This window comes from Carassius gibelio, chromosome A18, assembly GCF_023724105.1.
Source record: "Carassius gibelio isolate Cgi1373 ecotype wild population from Czech Republic chromosome A18, carGib1.2-hapl.c, whole genome shotgun sequence".
NCBI lineage: Eukaryota > Metazoa > Chordata > Actinopteri > Cypriniformes > Cyprinidae > Carassius > Carassius gibelio.
In genome coordinates, this window is record NC_068388.1 from 3,127,801 (window position 1) to 3,152,697 (window position 24,897).

At 36.0% G+C, this 24,897-nt stretch overlaps 1 protein-coding gene across 3 annotated transcripts in view; it reads left to right on the forward strand.

Moving 5' to 3' along the window:
- Positions 1-24,897, forward strand: part of LOC127934210 (sucrase-isomaltase, intestinal-like) — a 45,440-nt gene that overhangs the window by 17,061 nt on the left and 3,482 nt on the right. The window contains exons 22-46 of one of the 3 annotated variants that reach the window (XM_052531440.1): positions 501-589; positions 3,198-3,247; positions 3,426-3,599; positions 6,083-6,226; positions 6,322-6,474; positions 8,889-9,043; positions 9,566-9,734; positions 10,204-10,300; positions 11,613-11,725; positions 12,017-12,142; positions 12,822-12,953; positions 13,097-13,216; positions 14,186-14,248; positions 14,604-14,720; positions 15,037-15,127; positions 15,221-15,359; positions 15,455-15,588; positions 16,364-16,398; positions 16,656-16,772; positions 20,857-21,005; positions 22,066-22,150; positions 22,292-22,348; positions 22,532-22,656; positions 22,892-22,980; positions 24,628-24,677. In XM_052531440.1, the coding sequence (XP_052387400.1) occupies positions 501-589; positions 3,198-3,247; positions 3,426-3,599; positions 6,083-6,226; positions 6,322-6,474; positions 8,889-9,043; positions 9,566-9,734; positions 10,204-10,300; positions 11,613-11,725; positions 12,017-12,142; positions 12,822-12,953; positions 13,097-13,216; positions 14,186-14,248; positions 14,604-14,720; positions 15,037-15,127; positions 15,221-15,359; positions 15,455-15,588; positions 16,364-16,398; positions 16,656-16,772; positions 20,857-21,005; positions 22,066-22,150; positions 22,292-22,348; positions 22,532-22,656; positions 22,892-22,980; positions 24,628-24,677 (2,773 nt within the window). Of the gene's footprint in view, positions 1-500; positions 590-3,197; positions 3,248-3,425; positions 3,600-6,082; positions 6,227-6,321; positions 6,517-8,888; positions 9,044-9,565; positions 9,735-10,203; positions 10,301-11,612; positions 11,726-12,016; positions 12,143-12,821; positions 12,954-13,096; positions 13,217-14,185; positions 14,249-14,603; positions 14,721-15,036; positions 15,128-15,220; positions 15,360-15,454; positions 15,589-16,363; positions 16,399-16,655; positions 16,773-20,856; positions 21,006-22,065; positions 22,151-22,291; positions 22,349-22,531; positions 22,657-22,891; positions 22,981-24,627; positions 24,678-24,897 lie in introns of all 3 variants that reach the window. The other 2 variants (XM_052531439.1, XM_052531441.1) reach the window with 2 other exon arrangements.

A 24,897-nucleotide genomic window follows, 5' to 3' on the forward strand; every position in this document is an offset into this window, starting at 1 on the left:
TTTTGTGTGTGTGTGTGTGTGTGCGCGCACCTGCATCAGTGTTTCAAACATGCATCTTTTGTTTATCATTCCTCTCAGAGGTAGTTCTGTGTTTTCATTCATCTCATTCCTGTTCATCTGCATGAGGCCTGAGTTTCTATTTAATGTTAGAAAAATAGTTCGAATTTCTCTCTGTGTTAAATAGCTATTTATTTCATAGTGTTTTATTTCCCACTGACTATATTACACCTTCAGCTGTAAAAATGAAAATGCACTGTATCTCTTAAAGTATCTTTTGGGGTTCTTTGGCATTCAAAGCAGGGGTGATAGATGAATGCATCACAAATGCAAGGTGAAGTACAAGCTATTTAAAATTCTTCTGGCTCGGAGTACGGTGTCTGTGACATGTTATTCACAAACAAGAATCCCATCTCAACTTCAAAGGATCCGTTTTCTACCTGCTCTTCAGTTTCTGGTAAAAAGTTGTACATTTGTGTGATGAAATTTGTGTGTTCCCTCAGCCGGCTTCATCCCATGGGACTGATCGTTGCACTCGATGACAACAAGGCTGCGTCAGGCGAGCTGTTTTGGGATGACGGAGACTCTCGAGGTATTTTGGAGGAGCTAGATATTAATTAAAAGTTTTTTTCTTTCTCTCTTTCTCTCTCTTGCAGGTCACTGTCAGAAACAAAAAATATACCTTATACGGTGCTCAATAGCAAGGTTATGTTTTTCTTTTTCGAAAGTGAGGTTGAGTCAGAAGTTCAGATTTCAGATTTTTTTTTTTTTTTGATGTGTTCCGATTAGCGCGAGAAAGATGCGAAAATGAATGCTGAGCAGGTGTAACGGAGGATTGCTTCTGTGATTACGTTTTGATTCCACGAGCCACTAAAGCAAACTCTGAGGAGTGGAAAAGATTTGACCATGTTTATAATGAGAATAATGAGTGAATAATGACGCACCATCAGTGAGCGCAGGAGTGCTGAAGACATCTACAGTGGATTCAATCATTTTCCTCCACAAAAACATGTAGGCTTAGCCTAATCTCTGTGAGTAAAGGTTTTTCAAATGATAACTAAATATTAATTGAGTCTTAAATGCATAATGTTGAGTATTTACGCTAATGTTGGCATTATTCTTTTATTAAATATCATCTGCCAGTGTGAAGCAAATCCGGCGGAGCCTTTATCTTAATTTCGTTATTGCCAAATACCCATCTTAATTTAAAATTCATCTTAATTTTTTTTTTTTTTTTTTACGACTTGTTTTTATTGCTGCGTTGGTCTATTTATAGGTTAAATGAGCCTATGAATGCTGAGATGTCACAGAGGACTTAGGCCCTGTCCACATGGAGACGGAGCTTACCCCAATCGGATCTTTTTTTTCCTCGTCTCAAGAAATATCCGCGTCCACACGAAGCCGCAAAATGATGTCAAAATGATCCGCAACACGCCGGATCCTTGTTAGACGAAACACCTATCCGATAAAAAATTTGTGCGTATTCACAGAAACGCATCTCCGTGTGGACAGGGCCTTATTTTATTGCTTTATTCCAACTTCCAAGTGGTCTAGTCTACGTTAGTTATGAGTAAAGTATGTTAAAACATGAATAAATGACTCATTGTTGACAAAAGGCAAAAGAGCTGTGTGCATGTGCACATTTGGATAATGTAGGGCTGTATATGGGTTTGGGCTTTAAAAAAGCTGTCAATCAAAATTTACTTGTCGGGCTCGGGTCCTGTCGGGCCTAACTTTTAAGGCCCGATTACAGCTCTATACTAGATACTTGGTAGGCTTTTGCTTTAATTGTTGCCTCGATTCGGTGTGGCATGGAGGTGATCAGTTTGTGGCACTGCTGAGGTGGTCTGGAAGCCCTGGTTTCTTTGACAGTGGCCTTCAGCTCATCTTCATTTTTTTTTTTTTTTTGGTCCCTTGTTTCTCATTTTCCTCTTGAAAATACCCCATAGATTCTCTCTGGGGTTCGGGTCTGGGGAGTTTGCTGGCCAGTCAAGCACATCAACACCATGGTCATTTAACCAACTTTTGGTGCTTTTGGCAGTGTGGGCAGGTGCCATGTCCTGCTGGAAAAGGAAATCAGCATCTTCAAAAAGCTGTTCAGCAGAAGGAAGCATGAAGTGCTCCAAGATTTATTGGTAAATGGGTGCAGTGACTTTGGTTTAAAAAAAAAAAAAACTCAGTAGACAACAGCAGATGACATTGCTCCCCAAATCATCACAGACTGTGGAAACTTAACACTGGACTTCAAGCAACTTGGGCTAAGAGCTTCTCCCACCACCAGTCCAGTTCTTCTCCTTAGCCCAGGTATGATGCCTCGGATGTTGTCTGTGGTTCAGCAAATTTCTTGCACGTTTGTGTGTGGTGGCTCTTGATGCCTTGACCCCAGTCTCAGTCCATTCCTTGTGAAGGTCACTCAAATTCTTGAATTGATTTTGCTTGACAATCCTCATAATGCTGTGGTTCTCTCGGTTGATTGTGCATCTTTTTCCTTCCACTCAACTTTTTTGTTAACATTCTTGGAAACGGCAGTCTGTGAACAGCCAGCTTCTTTGACAATGAATGTTTGTGGCTTACCCTCCTTGTGAAGGGTGTCAATTATTGTCTTCTGGACAACTTTCAGATCAGCAAGATAAGTCTTCTCTATTATTGTATAGCCTAGTGAACTAAACCGAGAGACCATTTTGAAGGCTTAGGAAACCTTTGCAGGTGTTTTGAGTTGATTAGCTGATTGGCATGTCACCATATTCTAATCACAAGACCAAAGACTTAAACTACTTCAGTCTGTGTGCATTTAGTTTATTTAATACACAAGTTTCACAATTTTAGTTGAATTTCTTGCATAAATGAACTTTTCCAGGACATTCTAATATATTGTGATGCACCTGTATCCCGTGGCCAGGACATATTATCACGTTCCCGCAAGTTATGTCATAGCCATGACAAAATCAAGTGAACCGACCAAGTCTCCTTATGGGCACCTTACAAAATGCATGAACTTGAGCAATGAATGTGAGATGTAATGAAAAAGCAATGCTGGCTTGAAGCTTTCAAATCAGTCACAGGTTCATTCTTATTGTTAGCTTTTTTGAGCTTAATTATAAGATTTACCCAGATGTTTCTTGGAAAAACAAATAATCCTTGTGTTACTAACATTTAAGTTGATTTGTCTGTCATAACTTTTCCTTCTGTCTATTTATTAGATACAGTTTCATCTGGAGTTTACATTCATTACCAGTTTTCTGTGGCTAATGTACGTCATCCTAATCTCCCCTTTTTTTTTTTTTTTTCTTTTTTTTTTTTTTTCTTAGATTGCATTACATTGTGTGTCCATGGCATATTTAAGTCATTTTTAAATGGCAACTATTACAAAAGTCTGTAGTAATATCTATTTTAATTTTTTTATCTTTTAATTTTTTTGGCTGGCTCAGGATGTTTTGTCAATGCAAGTTGCCCACAATGGATACACAGATCCAAACAACTTGAAGTTTGAGAAGATCACCGTGATGGGAGTGAACAGCGTTCCTGCTCTCGTGCTTGTGTCGGATGGCAACGTCGTTATCACTCTGAATGAGTCCCAGATTGAGTATGATTCTTCCACGAGGGTAATCATAGTTTTTCTTAATATTTAGAATTATTTTATTTTTAGAACTTCTGCTATTGTGTTAGTTTTGTAAAGTTTTAGTAATTTTTTATTTTGTTAGTTTTTTTATTTATTTATTTATTTTTGTCTTTAAATGTCTTTTGACATTTTTACTCATTTTTATTTCAGCTTTAGTTATTTTAGTTAATTAAATGGAAATCAGAAATGTTGCCTTGGAGATTAGCTGAACTAAAATTTTTATTTTTTTAATACATATTTAAGTAATGCATTTTTGTTTGGTTTGAGTAACTACAATAACTAGCAATAGCCAAAAGTCACTGTGACTGCCAATTTACCTTAAACATAAAAAATTTATTTTTGATTTATTTAAATAATATAAAATTACAATTTGGACTTTGGAAATGAACGCAACATTTGTATTTTTTCAATGTGATATATATTAGAATTTCACACTAAATATATATATATATATATATATATATATATATATATATATATATATATATATATATATATATATATATATATATATATATATATATATATATATATATAATTTTTTTTTTTTTATTACAGTACTAAATAATACAGCCGTATGCAAACATACATGATGCACTGCAACTGAAGTTAAAAATGAAAGCTATCAGCCAAATAAATTGACAGAAACCTTAATCTAATATTTCCATTAAGCCAAGATTTCTTCGACAAAAAGCCATCTGAAAATAGCCGTCCTTCAAAGGGCTTTACAGAATTCTCAGAAATATATTAGCTAATTTGACATTTGGAGAACATCTCTAAACGAAGTGAAAAATGAAGAAAAAATCACAGCCGATGTAACGTAATTAGGACTGTGAGCCAGTCCAACAAATCATGTCCACAAAATGGAGCCTGACTTCTCTTTAATATAGAGTAGGATTCCCTAGGGTACCAGCAGAGGCCCTGTCATTCCAAGTGAGTGTCCAGGGATGCTCACGGACCAGAGATTGAATTTGTCAGGGCTCTCAAAAGCACACGTGCATTAGCCTATGATAAAGGACATCACTTTCTCCCAGAGCTCAAGGTCTTGGAATGACAACATGAGGACGTGCAGACTTTGGTCTTAAACTACGCTTGACACATTAATGTCAGCTGTTGTAATTTATGGAATGTCTGCCAAGTAACGCAAACTCAACAGTCTTTGTCATTTTTTTCATCCACATCCTTTAACTAGCTGCATCACTGGCACTGGCTAGGATTCTGACATAAAAAAAAAAAAAAAAAAACCCTGCTGTCTTAATATGGAAGAAGGACCAAAAGTCTTTAATTTGACTGTGTCACCACGCACTGTTTGTCTGCAATAATGTGACAACCTGCACTGCAGCCAATGAAATTTCTGTATTTGAAACCATATTTGTATGTGCTATGTTACTATACTTATACAAAACTCAGACATCACGTTTATTCATGAAGGGTTATGGAAGTAAAATAATGACAAATGTCTTTGAAACAAAAAAGCATGCTGAATAGCACTAACTGAAAAAAAAAAATATGCATTGCATTAACAGTACTTGCATTTTAATGCCTTGTATATCCAGGACTTGCATTTTAGGTCCTGAAATGTAACATAGTTTTTCGTTTAAGCTGTGAATATTTCAATTAAAAATATTTCACACACCTTTTCATAATAAAAAAAAAATAATAATAATAATTCATATTCACGTTCCAGAAATAATTTCCAAAATATTCAATCGGTTTAAATATACAATGTATAATACTGAACAGGCAAATTTCTGTCAATTTTATTTCACTTTCCAAATTCGCTTCCACAAATTCAGTGGTTAAAATTCGGCAGATAATTCGCTCTTTCACATCCGGGAGCTGCAGGAATAGCAGTAGAGCACAGAGGCATGATCTTCATCTGCTGTCAGTCGCTCACCAGCAGGTGGTGCAAGCGGCTGCTGATTAAGACAAAAGCAACAGATGGATTAAATAATACAGTTACAAAAACTGATCTGCATAAATGGAGCAGGCACTAAGCAGAAGTTTTGATTATCAGGGTATGTGGAAAAGCTGATTGTGTGAATGTTTATTTCAACATCTTTGCCTTTACCATAGACTGTACCTCTACGGCTGTTACCCGTAGCCTACAAGTAAGCAGCATTCTCTACTATGATAAAGGATATCATAATGATGTTTTACCCAACGCTGAAGTACAGAACTAACATTACATCGAAGGAAGACATATTGCTTTCGGTTGTTTAGTTTCTGTAACTTTGTGTCATGGCTTGTGTCGCTTTTGGCCCCATCTGCTTTCCATATTAAAGTGGTCATGAAATGGAAAATCAAATAAAATCGTTCTGACATCACAATTTCCTCTTGTATTCAAGAAGGCGTTCTGTACAGCTCATGTCTGTCCACCAATCACAAGAGCCATAATGCTGTTAGGTAAAGAAAATCTATTAGGTCTGCTGTTAGGTAAATTGTTTGCTGTATTTGGTCCTCCAGGTACTACATCTGAAAAATCTGGAGCTGGAACTGGGGAAGAACTACACAGTCAGCTGGGAGGTCAAAAACTCTGTAAATATTGATTGTTACCCTGAAGAGGATGAAGATCAGGCCAAATGTGAAGCCCGGGGCTGCATCTGGGAGGTCAGAGAGAGACAATATTCAATATTCAGCCCTGTTATTTTCAAATAGTCTGTTTACAGAAAGCAAAACATAATTGCTTTTATTCATTTTTGTAGCTATTAAGTAGTCCTCGGTGTTATTATGCCGAGAACCACGGCTACATCACCAGCAACAAGGTTGAGACATCAAGTGGCATCACTGTAGATATAGACCGCAATACCAAATTCCCAAGTCAGCGTTCTCGATCTCGAGACATCAGCAAGCTACGGGTGGATATCACATACCTGAGTGGAAGGAGCCTACGTTGGAGGGTATGCTTTTCTATATTTAGGATTAAGACCAAGATAATGACAGAACAATAACAATTTAGATTTATGCATTTGGTAAGTCACTTTTATCTATCTATCTATCTATCTATCTATCTATCTATCTATCTATCTATCTATCTATATATATATATATATATATATATATATATATATATATATATTAGGGGTGTAACGGTTCACAAAATTCACGGTTCGGTTCGGTTCAATACACTGATGTCACGGTTCGGTTCGGTACGGTTCGGTACGTTTTAGATACAGCAAAAAGAAAAAATTGGCAGATAAATTTCCTTGATTTTTTTAAAAATGTTTTATTTATTAAAACTAACAAAGTATGTGTTTTTTTTACATTGAACAATGATGGAGCTATTCTTTACCCATCTTCTATGGTGTTTTCTTAGCAGCATACTGTATAAAACAAAAATAGCTCCTTATAAATTTTTTTTTTAAAATTAAATGTAATATTTTTGTAGTGGTTATGAACAAATACAAAGATGTAACTCTTTTTATATGGAACTCTATAACTCTTTATATTTAGTGTGTTTTTACTCAATTGGTTCTCTATTTGGGCTTATGTTTTTTGGAACAAAGCAGGAATTACGGTCTGTCTGAAGTGGGCTCGTGAAGGAATATTGTAATGGGGCTCAATTACATTAAGCATGTTCTTAAAACCTGCGTTTTCCACTACAGAGTAAGGTCTCATATCCGCGGCTATAACGTAAATGCACCATTCGCTGCGGTGATGTCCGTATACGGAGCCCGGGACGTCACCTGTAGGAGTCGGTTTTTGAATCCGTACCCACGAATTCATAATCCGTGCGCACGCTTTCGCAATCCGTTCCCTCGGATTTGTAAACCGTACTCACGGATTCATGCAGCAAACTCCTACGTGTTAACATACAGTTTTATTGAATATTATTATGTGGAATAGGTTTACAGCAAAGTGTCTTAAGTGATTCTCTATCAAGTGTAGTACGAGGTGGAATACAAAGATTTAATAAGAAAGATGCGCATTAAAATCTTGTTCAATTGCTGATAATCTATAATAGCACTTGATTATTATTGTGCAATAAACCTGGCATTGTGACTGACTCTGGAGTAATTTTTTCCTCTTTTGTAAGTTATTTTGGATAAAAGATTCTTATGCATAACCTGTTTAATAATATATAATAATGATACAAATAAAAATAAAGTTATTTTTTATAATTTTAATTTGTAGGCTAAATAAATGAGTACAAGACAGTAAAAATATTTGTCATAAAATAATTTGTGAATTGCTTTATTTTTAAATAACCTTTGGACAGTTTTGGAAATGCTTGTGTACAATTCTTTCTTAACATGAAGACTTATTTTTGTGATTTTATTATACTAAGCTCCACCCACCTCACCCCACCTGCCGGAGTTAGATGCATGTTTCACTGTTAAGTGTAAAATGCGTGTCAGTTTTCAAATCCGAGGGAACGGATTGCGAAAGCGTGCGCACGGATTATGAATTCGTGGGTACGGATTCAAAAACCGAGGGTACGGTTTACACAATCTAAACGCACGGACTGGGAATTCGTGGGCACGGTTTGTTAATCCTGGGTACGATTTGTTAAACCGAGTGAACAGTTTATTAATTCATGAGCACGGTTTATAAACTGAGGGGACAGATTGCAAAACCGTCGCCACGGATTGATGTTTTTCTCTCCTACAGGTGACGTGCGGGGCTCCGTACCGAGCCTTCAGCGCGTACTGAGTGAGCGAGCGCCTGACTGAGTAGCCTAACATAAACATATAAGTTGGTGTTTTTTTTTTCTTCGGGGGTGTCAGGGGCATTGCCTGTTACGTCGTTTGGGTTATTGGGCTACCTTGTTGAACGCATATCATTATATTTCACACACCTTTTTTATTTTCCAAATTTAATTAATCAGTCCAACGAACCGTTCGGTACATAATGCGTACCGCGTACTGAACCGAAAGCCTCGTACCGAACGGTTCAATACGAATACGCGTATCGTTACACCCCTAATATATATATATATATATATATATATATATATATATATATATATATATATATATATATATATATATATATATATATATATATATATATATATATATAGATAGATATAGATAGATATATATGAAGAAAAAAATAAACATGTTTACGTGATGAGCTTAATCTAAAGAACCATAAAGAACCTTTTGTGCATAATCTTCATTTTTAGGAGTGTTGGGAATCGAATCCATAACCTTGGTGTTATTAGCACCCTGCTCTATTGTTTGAGTTTTGTTTCAGGAATTAGGAAAATAAATGAATACATTTAAGGTAACATGTATGCCTGTGACTGATTTTGGTCCTATTCAAATAGATCTTCGACCCATACAATGCACGCTATGAGGTCCCCATTCACCTTGACCTGCCTGCCATTCCAGAAACAGACGAAACAAAAAGAGAGTACAGGGTTCAGATCCATGACAAACCATTTGGAATCCAAGTGATCAGAAAGGAAACAAATGAAATCATGTGAGTAACCTAAATCTTTGTTGTCCCTGGAACAACATTGTGATTAACCAATCAGATTTGAAGAACCAGTTTATAGATTTTGTGAAGTTTACGCTTAAAATCACTGTTTATTGCTTGTACATCAGTGTCATTCATCCATCATTCATTAAGTCTTGCATTTCCTGAACTGATAATTCCATGATCACTTACATAAATTATCTACATTAAAAATAAATATTTATTTTTTATTTTTTTTAAAATGCATACGTATAAAAATTATTTTAAAAGGGGATTAGCATGTCAAATTTTCCAAAGGTATTGCAACTATAAATTAATTGAGAAAAAAAAAAGAAAAAGGCAACAAAGCAGTATTGTAAAGGAGCGCATGATCAGCACAGAAGTAACTCTGAATAGCAGAGCTGATGTTGCACTTTTAGGGATTTTCTGAGAGTTTTAGGTCTATAAAAGCCAAATTTGCCACCGTATGAAATCTTGAATGTTCTGTTTTGTTAAATCTCATTCTCGTACTCTCTATTTCACTAGATGGGATTCTGCCATGCCGGGGTTTACATTCTCTGATCAGTTCCTTCAGATCTCCACACGCCTTCCCTCAGACTATGTCTATGGTTTTGGTGAAAGCGAACACCCCACCTACAAGCATGACCTCAACTTCCACAAATACGGCCTGTTTGCGAAAGATCAGCCTCCAGGGGTGAGTGTCAGAACCAGTTGTGGTGTTTTACAAGCCTTCCTGCGTGCATTTCATCTGCACTTTACAGCCGGCCCTAGTGTATAGTTTAGTCACTCAATACAGTAATCAAAAGCAGTAATTGCTGTGACAGGTGACATAGTATATGGATGGATGGATAGATAGACAGACTCATATGCAGTGACGCTCTTGCACCTCTCGGCTAACCGTCCTGTTATTGGCTGTCAGTCATTCACAGACTCCATTCATGACACAATGGCCAAAGAAAGAGAAGCAAAGAGAGAGCTTCATGCAGGAAGAGAGAGAAAGAGATGTAATTAGGTTAATTAAAACAGAGAGATGGGATTTGCAGGGTTCATTCCTTTAAGCCAAGTAAAAATCTCTCATTAACACATAATTGTCTGTTTAACACTGAGAACAACTGAAGTTGCTTCACAAACTTGAGCTCTAATCTCTTTCTCCTCATCTGCAGTATAAGCTGAACAGTTATGGAGTCCATCCTTTCTACATGGCTCTGGAGAAATCAACAAATGCTCATGGCGTCCTCCTGCTAAACAGCAATGCTATGGGTGAGTAAAATCACACACTGAGCTAATTGTGTCTGGCTTGGACTGCACTGGACAGTCTTTCTTGTAGGCTAAGACTAAGTTAAACACATCTCGAACCAGCCTAAGATGAAGATGAACAAGCCTAACATTGTAATGCTGTGAAATACCACTTTGGGAAGACAATCTCAGAATGCATTGGAAAGAATCAAGAAAAACATTCTAACTTTAGAACAGAACAAAGATGTTTTTGTATTTTCTGTAAAATACAAAGCTCTTAATTCAGCTGTGTTTAATGTATTAACCACTGCAGTTAAGTTGTAGAAAACACAGTTTTATGTGTCCTTCACATTTCTGTTCATGTAAAGGGCACTACAGTATCTCCAGGAACAATGTTTTTATTTTCTCTTTATGAGCCTAAAAATTGTCAGTCGGACACTTGCTGCATCTTTAGTATTGGAACAATTAAGTCCATCACTCGCTGGCACCAACACTGGTGTGAGTTTAGTCAGCAGGTCTTAAGGTTGTGATTAGAGCAAACGTTATTTATCAGAGGTGAGAGGCTGTCATTGAGCTCTAGTGTGAGGAATGTTTATGCTTATTGCAGGAGTTTCTTTTGAGCTGCTTACACATAATAATGGAGGTGCTGCAGTGGGGCTTTTAAAAGAGTTGTGCTCAGAGAGTCTTCTACATTCAACCGCTGTCACACACGCACACACACACATACACACACATTTTAATACTTCCATAAAAAACACATGTGCAGGCAGTCGAGTAAATGAGCATCCAGAGAACCACAGCAGGAGAATAGCTTCGATGTGGTTCACTTTACCCAGAGAAGTTCAAAGTAGTGGCCTTCAGTTTGAATGCAGATGTGTTTAACACCTTAACGCATACAAAATGACACAGAAATAGGCAGTTAAGGATAAGACCTGAAATGATTTGAAGGTATTATTGAAATTAGTTTTGTAAATGTTGGGAATGTACAGTATATGTTGAAGGACTCTTCCATTTTTGAAAGGGCTAATAGTTACAGTCCAGCAAAATCACATTTGGCAGCTTGTGCGCAGACAAATACAATGAAGACACTTTTTAAAATTTAATGCATCAAAGCCAAATATTTCAACTAAATCATAGTTTGAAAATGTATTTAATTTAATGCATAAAAAAAAAAAAAACAAAAAAAAACTGTGGAATCCACTACCTTTACTAAACCACTAACTTGCTGTTGTTTGTAAATAAAAAAAAAAAAATATATAATAAAAAAATAAGCTAAGGTCGACACATTGAGTCATTATGTAATCCTTTTTTTAATTTTGGCTTGTTTTGCTCTTAGATGTGACCTTCCAGCCTACTCCAGCTCTGACCTACCGCACCATCGGAGGTATCTTGGACTTCTACATGGTGATGGGACCCACTCCAGAAGAAGTGGTTCAGCAGTACACTGAGGTGTGTGTGTGTGTGTGTGTGTGTTTCCTGGCTTGATGAGGTTTAGCAGCTGGAGTCTCTCTGCCTCATTGCCCACAGTGTACTCAGTCGAAGCACACACACAAAATAACATCCAAAAACTCACATTCATAAATGAAATACATACATATTTATCTAAAGGAAGCTCGCTTGTCACATAAACAGAAGGGGCCATTTGACTTTCTGAAGCCACTTTAAAATGTATGTCCTAAAATGTATTTGCATAAAATGTTAAATATTTTTCTCCCGTTTTTTTGCTTTTTTTTCTGACAGATGATCGGCCGCCCGGTTCTTCCAGCCTACTGGTCGCTCGGATTCCAGCTTTGCCGCTACGGCTATGCCAACGATAAAGAGATTGCAGATCTTTACAGAGACATGAAAGCAGCTAAAATACCTTACGTTAGCAATCTCATCTTGTAGTTTGTGCTTGTGTCTTTCAGTCTCCTCCTGAACACAACATTAAACACAGTCATGTAACTCTCACCAACCTTCAAAACTTGCATCAGAACTTCAGGAATATTGTTTTTTTAAATACCTCAACCAGTTATTTTTCAGTGATGTGCAACTTGAATGATGATAACACAACATTCTGTGGCTGTAGTAAGACCTGTATTAATTAACGTGGTACTTGAAGTTTATAAAAATGCCTTCGTAGTCTGCTTGGCAGCTTGTGAATGGACAAAAGTAATGAAGACAGTAATGAATTAAAGCCAATTACTTCAAAACTAGTTCTAAATAAACAGTTATAGTTCTATAAAATTCATATAAATTCAGATTTGCTGTTACAATAATGTTAATCTAATAGGAGATTGTGAAAATATCCCATAGACTTTTGACTTGTGCCAGTAATTAACCACCTGGCAACCATGCAGAACACCTTAGCAACCACTCACAACATTATGCTGCTTTCCTTTACATTTACATTTAGTCATTTTGAAGATGGTTTTATCCATAGCAAAATATAATAGGGAGAATTTGCAGAATTAAATGTTTCAAACCAAAACCATTACTAAGTTGGCACTAAATTACTCTCATTTAAGTTTAATGATCATAATATCTGACTTTTGAATACTTAAAGGATGTGCAATATGCAGACATTGAGTACATGGAGAGGCAGATGGACTTTACGCTGGACCAAGTGAACTTTAAAGAACTGCCTGCTCTGGTGGACGAGATGAGGGCTGAGGGAATGCGTTTCATCTTCATCCTGGTACAAGCTATTCCTGATTACTCGGAAAAGCAAAGTTGTTTCTATAAATTGCATCAGTGTGGTCAGTTCTTATTCCGGCCAGAAACATGCAGTGAAATGTATTCTGTACCAGATTTACATGCTTTTTTGTTTGTGTGCTTTAGGACCCAGCGATAGCAGGCAATGAGACAAAAGGCTCCTACCCAGCATTTGATACCGGGATTGAAAAAGACGTTTTCATCAAATGGCCCCCTGAGCTCAGCAATGACATTGTGTGGGGAAAGGTATGACAAACACCAAGAAGAAGAGGAACATACATTGATTCTGGGTCAATCCCACATACCATATTTTCCGGACTATAAATTGCACTTTTTTTCATAGTTTGGCTGGTCCTGCGACTTATAGTCAGGTGTGACTTATTTCTCAAAATTAATTTGACATGAACCGAGAGAAATGAACAAAGAAAAATGAACCAATAGAATACATTACCGTCTCCAGACACCAGAGGGCGCTCTATGCTGCTCAGTGCTCCTGTAGTCTACACTGAAGACATGGAGCGCCCTCTCGCGGCTGTAGACGGTAATGTTCTATCTTAGTTCTTGGTTCTAAATAAATGCGACTTATAGTCCAGTGCGACTTATATATGTTTTTTCCCTCATCATGACGTATTTTTGGACTGATGCGACTTATACTCAGGTACGACTTATAGTCCGATCATACGCTAGTTTCGTTGACTGTATATTTTTCTCTTTTCTGTGGCACAATTTGAGGTCCAAAATGCAGTTCCTACACAACCTTAAAAATCCTCAGCATTCATCTAAAAAGCTCTATGGCCAGAGGCATATTAAAATGTGAATATATCAGCTTACAGTGTTGATTTCAAATGTCAGTTGTGCTCGTTCCTTTTGCGTGTCTTTAATCTGGCAACCCACGTGAGTGTGGAGTCTGAGGAGAACGAGTTGGGAGAAACAACTCTTTTCAACATTTTGAAACTGGACTGCAGTTCTCATTTCAACTGTTTGCAGTCATTTTTACATACTGCACCTTTAAAGCGGGAATCTTCATCTGGAATGTGTCATTAGTTGAAGAGATTTCACAAGACTAAGAGGATGGAAAATGTGTAATAACGAAAACATTTGAGACAAAAAAAAAAAAAAAAAAAAAAAAACTGAACAGATTATTCACCCAACACAACCACATTTTCATTAAAGCTTGATTTGTTTCAAACGTTTTGTTGTTTCTGTCTGTCACAGGTATGGCCTGACTATCCCAATGTCACTGTGGACAATTCTTTGGACTGGGATACTCAAGTAGAGGTATCTGCCTCTCACTTCATTATCTTTTCCTATAAATCACTCTTTTTATCTCTCTTTAATCAGAGAACCGGACATATTTTCTTTTGTATCCAAGTCTATTCAGTCTGAAATTGTCAGTACAATGAGCTATGATTGCAAATGCAGTCAAGAGAGAAGAGTGTGACATCATAGGTGCTGTCAGCCAATCAGCATGTAGAAGACACACCAAAAGCCAATCAGAACAGATCAGAACTGAATCAGCACATTATTATTTAAACAAATTGGCGTGTTTCACTACTGAAATATCCAATCAGCTTGTAGTAATGGTTGAAGTCTACAGCAGTTCTTATAATGGTTGTTTCATTTCAACTTTCAGCTATTCAGAGCTTTCGCTGCCTTCCCTGATTTCTTCAAGAACGGTACAGCAGAGTGGTGGGGAGAGCAGATTAAAGACTTTTACAAAAACATCATGAAGTTTGACGGACTTTGGATCGTGAGTGCTTTGTATTTTTTGATGGAATGAAAAAAGTAAAGATGCTACACAACTTGTTCAAGCTCCTGTTAGATGCCATAGCTGGTCTTAAAACAACTTTAACATATATATATATATATATATATATATATATATATATATATATATATATATATATATATATATATATATAAAATGATAGCTTCATAATAATGTTGTTGGGATGTTGATTCAAGGTTAAACACGGCCATGCCCCATTTCTGCACTCATTTGTGTACTGTTTTCTCCTTTGCATTCATTAAATTATAACGCTGTCTTTATGTTTTGCCATCTGAAGGACATGAATGAGCCAGCCAGTTTCGTGCATGGAACCGTTGGAGAAAATTGTCTAGGGAATGATGGTTTGGAAAATCCTCCATACATGCCCTGTACGTTTGTTTGAGTGCACGATGGTCAACATTTATACCTGTATTTAGCACTTTCTGTCCTAAATTAATCTGTACATGTGTGACATTTCCCAGCACTGGAGTCCAAGCTCAGAGGTTTGAACCATAAGACTTTATGCATGAACAGCGAGCAGATCCTTGCCAGTGGCACACGTGTCAAGCATTATGATGTCCACAACTTGTACGGCTGGTCTCACACCAAACCCACTTACGAGTGAGTTTTCTGTCCTCCATATTCACTATTGTTTTAGTTCTTAATTGTTCTGGAATGAGTTTTAATTTGTGTGCTTGTTTATGTGTATTTCCCAGTGCTTTGCTTAGTACCACTGGAAAGAGAGGTGTCGTAGTTACCCGTTCAACATACCCATCTAGTGGGCGCTGGGCAGGACATTGGCTGGGAGACAACTACTCTGCCTGGGACCAGCTTCTGAAGTCCATTATAGGTATGTGTTTAGTGGTTCTTGGAAAGATAAGCATCGCTATAGTGCTTGGATTTAGTATACACTATTGTTCAAAAGGTGTTTGAATGATTTCTGGAGGATCATGTGACATTGAGGACTTGAGTAATGATGCTGAAAATTCAGCTTTGATCACAGGAATACATTACATTTTAAATCTATAAAAATAGAAGATCATTATTTTAAATTGTAATAATATTTCACATTTATTGTTTAAATATTATTTTATTAATACAAGTCTTGGGGAACATAAGAGGCTTATTTGAAAAATATCAAAGACTTCTAACCACCCAAAACTGTTGAATGGTTTTGCATATTAAATGGGAACTAAATGGAAAAGTTGTGCAGTGAGAATTTCAATGTATTGGTTTGTTTTCTGAGGCATCAAAAACATATTTAACATATATATATATATATATATATATATATATATATATATATATATATATATATAATGCATAAATATTGTGCAAGAATCAAAGAAATAAAAAAGAGCATACCAAGTGCTGAACTGAAAACAACAGAACTTGAAATGCAACAGACGGATATCTTTGCCTCAGATTCTTATAGTGACTTCTTAAAACAAGCCTGTAACTAATCAGCCAGAACACCTTGGCACAACATCACAATATTTGTGTCTGTATACTTTTGCTTTTGACCCACCTCCCTCATTAAACATTGTTATTGTTGAACATCTACTGTAAAGTTCATTGTATACCTGAATATTGGCATACATGAATCCCCCCCATCTATCTTTCAGGCATGATGGAGTTCAGCATATTTGGCATCCCTTACGTAAGTGCCTCTCTCTTTCTGCTGCAGCACTTGCTATTGATTTTTTATTTGTGCTTTATTTCCTATCAAACAATGTTTTTAGTTCATTTGGGTGCATTACAGTAGCATGCAGCCATTACACTGACTCTAAAGTTTATTTATTAATGTTTTGGAGTTGGCTCTTGTGGCCCTGTTTTTACAGAGATCTATAGTTGTGTTCTCTCTCTCTCTCTCTCTCTCTCTCTCTCTCTCATTCTCCCTTTTCACTCGTGTTTCAGACTGGTGCTGATATCTGTGGCTTCTTTAATGTTGCTGATTATGAGATGTGCCTTCGTTGGATGCAGCTTGGAGCTTTCTATCCGTTCTCCAGAAACCACAACACCATCAACATGCCAGTAAGAACACAGCTTTAGAGAATTTTTTAATCATGAATTTTTTAATGATTTTTGGACCAGTGTTAACCCAAACTTGACCAAATCATATTCTAAGCCTAGGTATGAGGCTAGCTTGATCAGTCAATTGTATCTGAGCTTTTTTCCCTTTTAAAATCACGTCATTAGAATTTTTGGATCTAAAAATAGGGATTTTGAGATGAAATTTGTAATGCTGCACATTTGGGGGGTGGGGCACTTGTAGTTTTTATAATTAAAATTGCAATTTAAAATTTGATGAAAGAAAACCCATTGACATGTAGGGCCATTGTTCAGTAAACAGTGTGAAACTGATCTTAATTGAGACTGATTTGGTGTTCAGCCAGATAATAAGTGACAGTGAGTGACAGGCATCAAAACTGAGGGTGAAACAAGATAGTCACTGTACAGAACGCCATGACAACTTCTATATGAACGCTTGTCTGTATGATGCCCTGAGAGAGTAAGAAAATGATCTCTGAATCACTGAGACAGACAGTACAGTAGTTCATCACAACGCTCCAAAACACACGGCGGCAATTGAAAAGGGCCTCCCACACAAGCTCTAACTAATATCTGGCATCCGTAGACAGGTGGGCTGTCAGGTATTCACTCTGGCACTTGTTTAAAATGTGACCTTTGCAAGTGTTTGGACCTGTCACAAAAATCTAATGAGCCCGGGGAGTGAGAGGGATCGATATGGCGTTAGGAAAATTCTGCAGTGAGTGGATGTGGCAGCTTTGTAGCTAACAGATAGATTTCAGGGTATAATTAAATGCTCACAGTTATCCAGAAGCCTTCTGGGGTTCAGTCATTTAGAAACGGCTTTACTGAATGGGTGATTAAACAAAGGACAAACAAACAAATAGAATCTAGAGTGGGAATGGCCTAAGATATATGCCCTGAATGTCCTATAGGATCCTGTAGCTCAGGTGGTGAAGAATTGGACACAAATGTCAAAATGAATAAATGTAATGAGTATCAAATAAGATTCTACTGGATAAATAGAAGTTCCATGTGGATTTATATTTATTCCTATTTAAATCTATGTTTTCCTGTTGGGAGTTGTTTGATTGATTTAACGTTTAAATTAAATTTTGATTCATTTAAATTAACCTAGTTTTAAATGTTTTTTGTTAAAATATTTTAGTTTAAATTTAACTGTATACATATTTAAATTAACAGAATTTTCTTTCTTTCTTTCTTTCTTTCTTTCTTTCTTTCTTTCTTTCTTTCTTTCTTTCTTTCTTTCTTTCTTTCTTTCTTTCTTTGCATAAATATTTTAACGTTTACTTTTGTTAATGTTTATTTACACATATCTGTCTAAATATTTTCAAATTTTATTTATTCATGCAATTTAACCAGATTTTAATCAATTAAAAAAAAAAAAAAAATAAGATTCAGATAAGAATTTCTATTACAATCCTTTTAGAATTTGTTGCAAATTATGACAGAAATTGGGGTTGAAGGAATAGTGTTTGCTAACTGCTCCCTATCATTTTGCTGTATTTCTCAATAAAAATGGCGAAATTAAAAAAATCACAGAAGTAAAAAAATAAATAAAATAAAACTCTTATAAAATAATGTATTAATTCTGGTATTTAGCGCACACTGACAGTGACAAGACAATTTTGAGTGCTTTATTAAAACAAAAGTGCAGAGCAGCTCTTGGGAGACAGCATGTCCGAATATTTTCCACTGGTATCCGGTGTGGATGTGCCCTCCACGTGTCTCAAAGACAGTTTCAATAAGAGACTGTCCTCAGCTCGCCTCTACCCCTGCACCCCGACGTATTTATCTCTGCACTTCCCCTTGGTGCTGTAATTACCCCTCCAAGATGTTATTAGTTTTAATGTGGCTACGCAGGCAAATGGAAGGTCATCCAGAGACAAACAGCAAAGGACGGGGGTCGTCAAGGTGGCCTGAATTACTTAGTGATAGAGAGAGACATGGTGGAAAGTGAGTAAGAGAAAGAGAGACACTTCATGAATGTTTTTTTTTTTTTTTTTCTTGGTTGGTCATCTGTATGGTTGTGTAATTCTAAAAGTTTAATAAATTCACGTCATGCATTAAAAGTATATATTTTGTAAGAAATTTTGTAATATTAATAACGTGCTCTGACTAGCACTGGAAGTAGCAAATCATGGCTATATGTAGTTTTTATTAATTTTATGAATTTCAGTGTTCATTATTAAATAAAAATGTGTTTGTGTGTATATATGTGTGTGTGTGTGTCTATATATATATATATATATATATATATATATATATCTATATATATATATATATATATATATAGATATATATATATATATATATATATATATATATATATATATATATATATATATATATATATATATATATATATATATATAGATATAGATATAGATATATATATATTTTTTTTTTTAATTGGGAAGAAATTTAGAATGATCACCTTATTTGCTCCTAATATTTGACTAAGTCATTTGCCAGTGCAAATGTTCCACAGCTGCCAGAGAGAAAGAGACTGTGCTGCAGAAGCCAGCTCATAATTCTTCCACTGCTGCCAAGATTTCCAAGTTCGTCCGTCTCTCCATCACACTAAGTCACATGCTAATGCAGTCAGAGGGCAGTACATTTGGAATAATTTGGCTTTTTGTCAGCGAGCAGAAGTTGGCTCTAACTGAAGGAAGGTCTAGTTCATTCAAACACTTTAACACAGAGATATAAGCTTTTCCCATTACATCAGAAGGAGTTTTCACTATAAGTGAGCGAGTGAAAAAAATACTAAAGATCCTAGAGGTCAGAAGGGCAAGAACGGTATAAAGCTACTGTATTCAGTGTGTTTGCTAAGCCTGCCATCAATATTATTATAATAATTATTATTATTCAATTACTATTTTATAGTTTTTATTAGTTATTTATTGATCAATTATTCAGATAATACAATTATTTTATTAAATATTGATATTAACTGTATTACATTAGTATAATGGAGATACTATTTTAGGTTTTTTTCTAAAAAATGTTTAGTAGTTATTGTTTTTGAATATAATATTATATATACATACATACGAAGAAGCAAAACTGCAAGATTTTTTGAGAACTTACTGTATGTTTATTAATGTAAGGGTATTCTATTTTGAGTCACTGTCTCACACACACACACACACACACACACACACACAGATATTATATATAATTATTTTTAACCATAAGCAGACTAAATAGATTTTATTCAAGATACGTTCTCTGAAAACAAGCTTTAATATCCAACACAGTTTTGCATATGCAGATTGTTTTAAGGACATTTATAGGAGGTTTTTTTTTTTTTTTTTTTTTGCCTTAGCATATAACATACAGAAACTGTGGGGAGTTCTCACTTCATAAAGTGTTTAATTCATGTTTAAGTATTAGCACGCACACATTAGCGGTCGGATCTGTGAACGTGTGGTACTTGAGAAATAATTATCAGATACAGTTCACCTTTACATCTGTGAGAACGTTAACTCACACCCACCGCTCTTAACAGCACTCAGTGTGAGCACCAGACCGGCGTACAGGCCAGCGACGGGGCAGAGCCGCTCTCTATCTGACAGATGATTAACATTCAGCCTATACACACACACACACACACACAGGCACAGATGCTAAAAATGGTGTACAGATATGTCTGGTTTCACGGGACACAGCTGTACGGATTTGGATTTTGCAAATATGAAATATAGTTCAGGGCTAAAGTATTTATTCCCATGGTGTCACAATGCATAATGCAGGACATGTGATGTTCTAGATCTATCTGTTTGCAGCTGGATCATAAATGAATCAGTTATTAATAGAATACAAATAGTTCATGAAATATTGATTAACTGTGTGTTATATATATATATATATATATATATATATATATATATATATATATATATATATATTTAAAATATAGATCACAATAAATATTAAAACTATTTTAACATGTACAGTACATTGCAAGGAAGGTGTACTGAGGCTTTCTTATGAATCCATTCAGGTTTCTTCACAAGTGCTGAACGACTGTAATGCTGAATTTTTTTGTGATCTTTGACAGAGGCAGGATCCCGTAGCCTGGGGGCCGGATTTTGCTGCCATGTCTCGGGATGTGCTGAACATTCGCTATACCCTCCTGCCGTATTTGTACACGTTGATGTATGAAGCCCACGTTCACGGAAACACTGTGGTCAGACCGCTGTTGCACGAGTGAGTGTTCACCAGTACTCAAGTTTATCTATAGTTCACACACAAAAGAAAATCATTTTGTCATCATTTGCTCCCATTTGCAATTTCAAAACCATGAGTTTTCTAACATCTATTCAAACATTAAGCGAAAATTCCACTTGATCATTTTGCAAACATTATATATATATATATATATATATATGACCAGATAGTTTGGTATATGAACTATTGTTACACTGAAATAGCTCTTAGTACAATACAGAACTGTAGGTCTGTAAATTGTGTAAATGTATGATTTTTATTTTTGTATTTATTTTTTTCTCAAAGTAAACAAATAATAGTAAAAAGGACATCATTTGAATGTATGGGGGGAAAACAAAATGTAAACCTCTATACTGTGTTGGGGTGTGAAAACCAGTTTTCATCTTTGACTCATATAATGTTTTTGTGCTAACGTTTGGAAAGTATTATAAGACCAGATCACTTTAAACAAATGTTCTATTGACTTTACTGGAAGTATTTTTTTCAGAACTTTGAAAGAATTTTGCCATAACATTAAAGGAAGTTGTGTGAATGTAGCAAGGCCTGTGAGTTAATGATGACAGAAGTTTCCTTTTTGTGTGAAATATCCCTTTAAGACCTTCATTCATGTTCTGCTCCTCTCTTTCCTTCCAAATATATCTTCATTACACCATCTTTTCTTTCTGACACTATTTTCAGTCCATCCTTTCGTTTCAATTACATTTCCCCCGAAGCACCATGGGAATGACTAACCAGAACTTGGGCTTCTGTATGAGTCTATAATCCTGAATCTAATGATTTTTTTTTTTTTTTTTTTTTTGGTATCACTGCTCTGTTGTCCCGTCTAAGCTTCCTCTTCCATGCTGTTTTTAGCAGCCTGATCTATTGGACAGAATGTACTATTTTGTTCAGCCTCTCAACCTTTGCATGTTTTCATTTCATGCTCTAAAACTCTCTCAATTTTACCACTTTTTTTCCCCCCCTATCTCTCTCTCTCTCTCTCTATCTCTCTCTCTCATGAACTGCATGAACACTGAGTGGATGATGTTCTGTACTGTAGGTTTGTCACTGATGAAAAAACATGGGACATCGACAGACAGTTCCTCTGGGGTCCCGCTCTTCTAATCACACCTGCTTTGGACCCGGTATGAACTCAAAAACACCCTGGCAATGGTCACACTACAAGCAAAAGTTTATATATATATATATATAGTGCAAAATGTTTTTGTTTTTTTTTCTCATTTTTCTTGTTCTTTTTTTTCCCTCATTGATTTTGTTCTGTGAAGGGTGTTACTGTGGTCAGGGGATACGTGCCAAATGACCGCTGGTATGATTACCACACGGTAAGCAGTTTACCAACATGCAAGTAAGCATTTTATTAGTAAGCATTCAAATCTTTTTTAATTGGATGTCAAATAAACAACAAATCATAATTTAGCTGGGTTCCAAACAAATTCAACCTACACTGCTTTGTCCTCCGTATATTGGGGTCTCTTATCTGCTTATGTGTGATTTTTGTCTTCCAGGGTAAAGCTGTTGGAGTGCAAGGACAGTTTGTGGATATGGATACACCGTTAACAAAAATTAACCTGCATGTGAGAGCAGGACACATCCTACCCTGGCAGAAACCAGAGAACAACACACACTACAGGTGAAGAGAGGCTGCGTCTTTGTTAAGAGCTGTTTAAGGAGCCATGTTTCTATAGTTGCATGGTACTTTTCCTTTTTCAGGAAGCTTCTTGCACCATAAACAGTCAATTTCCCACTTCTCCCAGTGCCTATAAGAGTTCACACTGTTTCTGAACACTGAATAATTAATCATATGTAAATGTGAGTTGTTCTATGTAAATGTATATATATATATATATATATTTTCTTTCTTGTAGTCGTTTGAATCCTCTGGGTCTGATTGTTGCTCTTAATGATGAAGGTGTAGCATATGGATCCCTGTTCTGGGATGACGGAGAGGGAATAAGTGAGTTTTGTGTGTGTGTGTGTGTGTGTGTAAGGATGGGAATCATGAGGAATTTAATGGTTTTGATTTCTCTTGATGTTTCCAGTTCCATTAACAATTTATTCAACCCAGGCTCATTAGAAATATGTGGAAACATGACATTTCTGCAAAATGGTATTACTTTGTTGCACTGTATTATGATGCTTTCAAAGTGTTCAAGTGTTCAGCGAGTAGCTTTTAGACCAAACAATTAAATGCAACTGTTGCAACTTTTTATTAAGTTGGCTGTGCATATTGCGGCAGTTCAGAAGTGAAATATCCAGTGAATGGTCCTGATAGGTTAATGTTCTTGTGTTTGAATGTAACATACTACCTACACTAAGCCACACAATAAACATATTGTTAATAAGTGATAAAAAAAACATCATCTCTGCAGTGCAAGGCTGTACTGGGTGCACTACCGAGCAAATTAACAACATCAGAAGATCCATTCATATGGAGCTAAATGTCAAAATGTGTTAGTTTACAAATCACATTCTATGGTAAATGGTTTCTCAGGTTATTATATAGTATTGTGCAAAGAAACATGTGAAAATAAGTCTTGATAAATCACTGATCTACCCCGCAATCATAATTGCTGTGAAAAGGAATACAATTTACTGGCACAAGTGTGCAGTGTATTAGTGTTGGTCGATATGGTCATTTTTCAAATCGTCATATCGTCGAGATCGACGATAAATGATATTGCCGTGCATGGGTGGAGCAAGAGAGAGACTCTTTGTTCTTGTCATAGCAGAACTATTTGGTGTTTTAAACCGTGCAGGTGCGTGAGAGAGAGCCTATGGAATCACCAATAATCGAAAAATATACTTTATTTTTATATTTAATGTTAGTTTATCAGTATTTAAAACCGCTAGTTCATATATAGTTGGACACAACTGGCATATCGCGTCCTGTGACAAATTTGCTGCATTTGCGCACTGAAGTTATCAGTCTAACGTTCTGCAAAAAGAAACGGTGAAAATCAATAGTTTCATTTAAAGTCCAACACTAATATTGGACATAAATGAACACGCTAAATATAAAGTATTCAAAACAAAAGTTAATATATTTGGAGTAAAGTTCAATCTCCAGACCGTGTGCGAGCCCGATGCACCTCCACAGAAACGAGAATGAGATGCACGCTCACATAACTGTGGCATTAAACTTAGTCAGTTTAATCATTTATTAGTCAGTTTAATAATTATTATTATTTTAGTTTAAAACATGAATAGGAGAATGAGCCTTATATCGTCTTGACTATCGACAGAGACCTCAGCTATTGTCGATATATCTCTGACTATCGTCGATACACAGTACTACCATCTATCGACACAACCCTACAGTGAATTGTACGTATAGACATGTTTTGGGATATTAGCAAAAATGTAGGAAGAAGCACATATTTCCAGTGAGCTTATGTTGGATTTTTTTTTTTTTTTCTTGAATCAACTTGCTAACATTATTAATTATTAATTTAAAATCTCATCAGCATTACAAGCAATGAAATTGTGTGTGTGTGTGTGTGTGTGTGTGTGTTAGTTTTTGTATTTGTTTATGTATATCATTTAAAATCACTTATCCCAATGTATTAAAATACTGTTCTTCTTTTTTTCTTTCTCCTAACAGATACTGTTCAGAATGGACGATACCTCTTGACAACTTTCTCTGTGTTTGATGTACGTTAATATGGTTTGAAGAAAGCTAAGTGTGCAGTTCTTTCAGATTTATTTGGATCGTGGTCTTTAAATCCAATAGGGAATCCAAGATTGTCCATCTCACTTGAAGCCAAACATCTGTGGCCACTTTCTATTTATAAACCCATCCAGATCCAAAACCGTTTCATGCTGTGGCAGCTCAAGGCCACTTGGCCCAGGTCAGAGCTCTCTGGACGTCCTG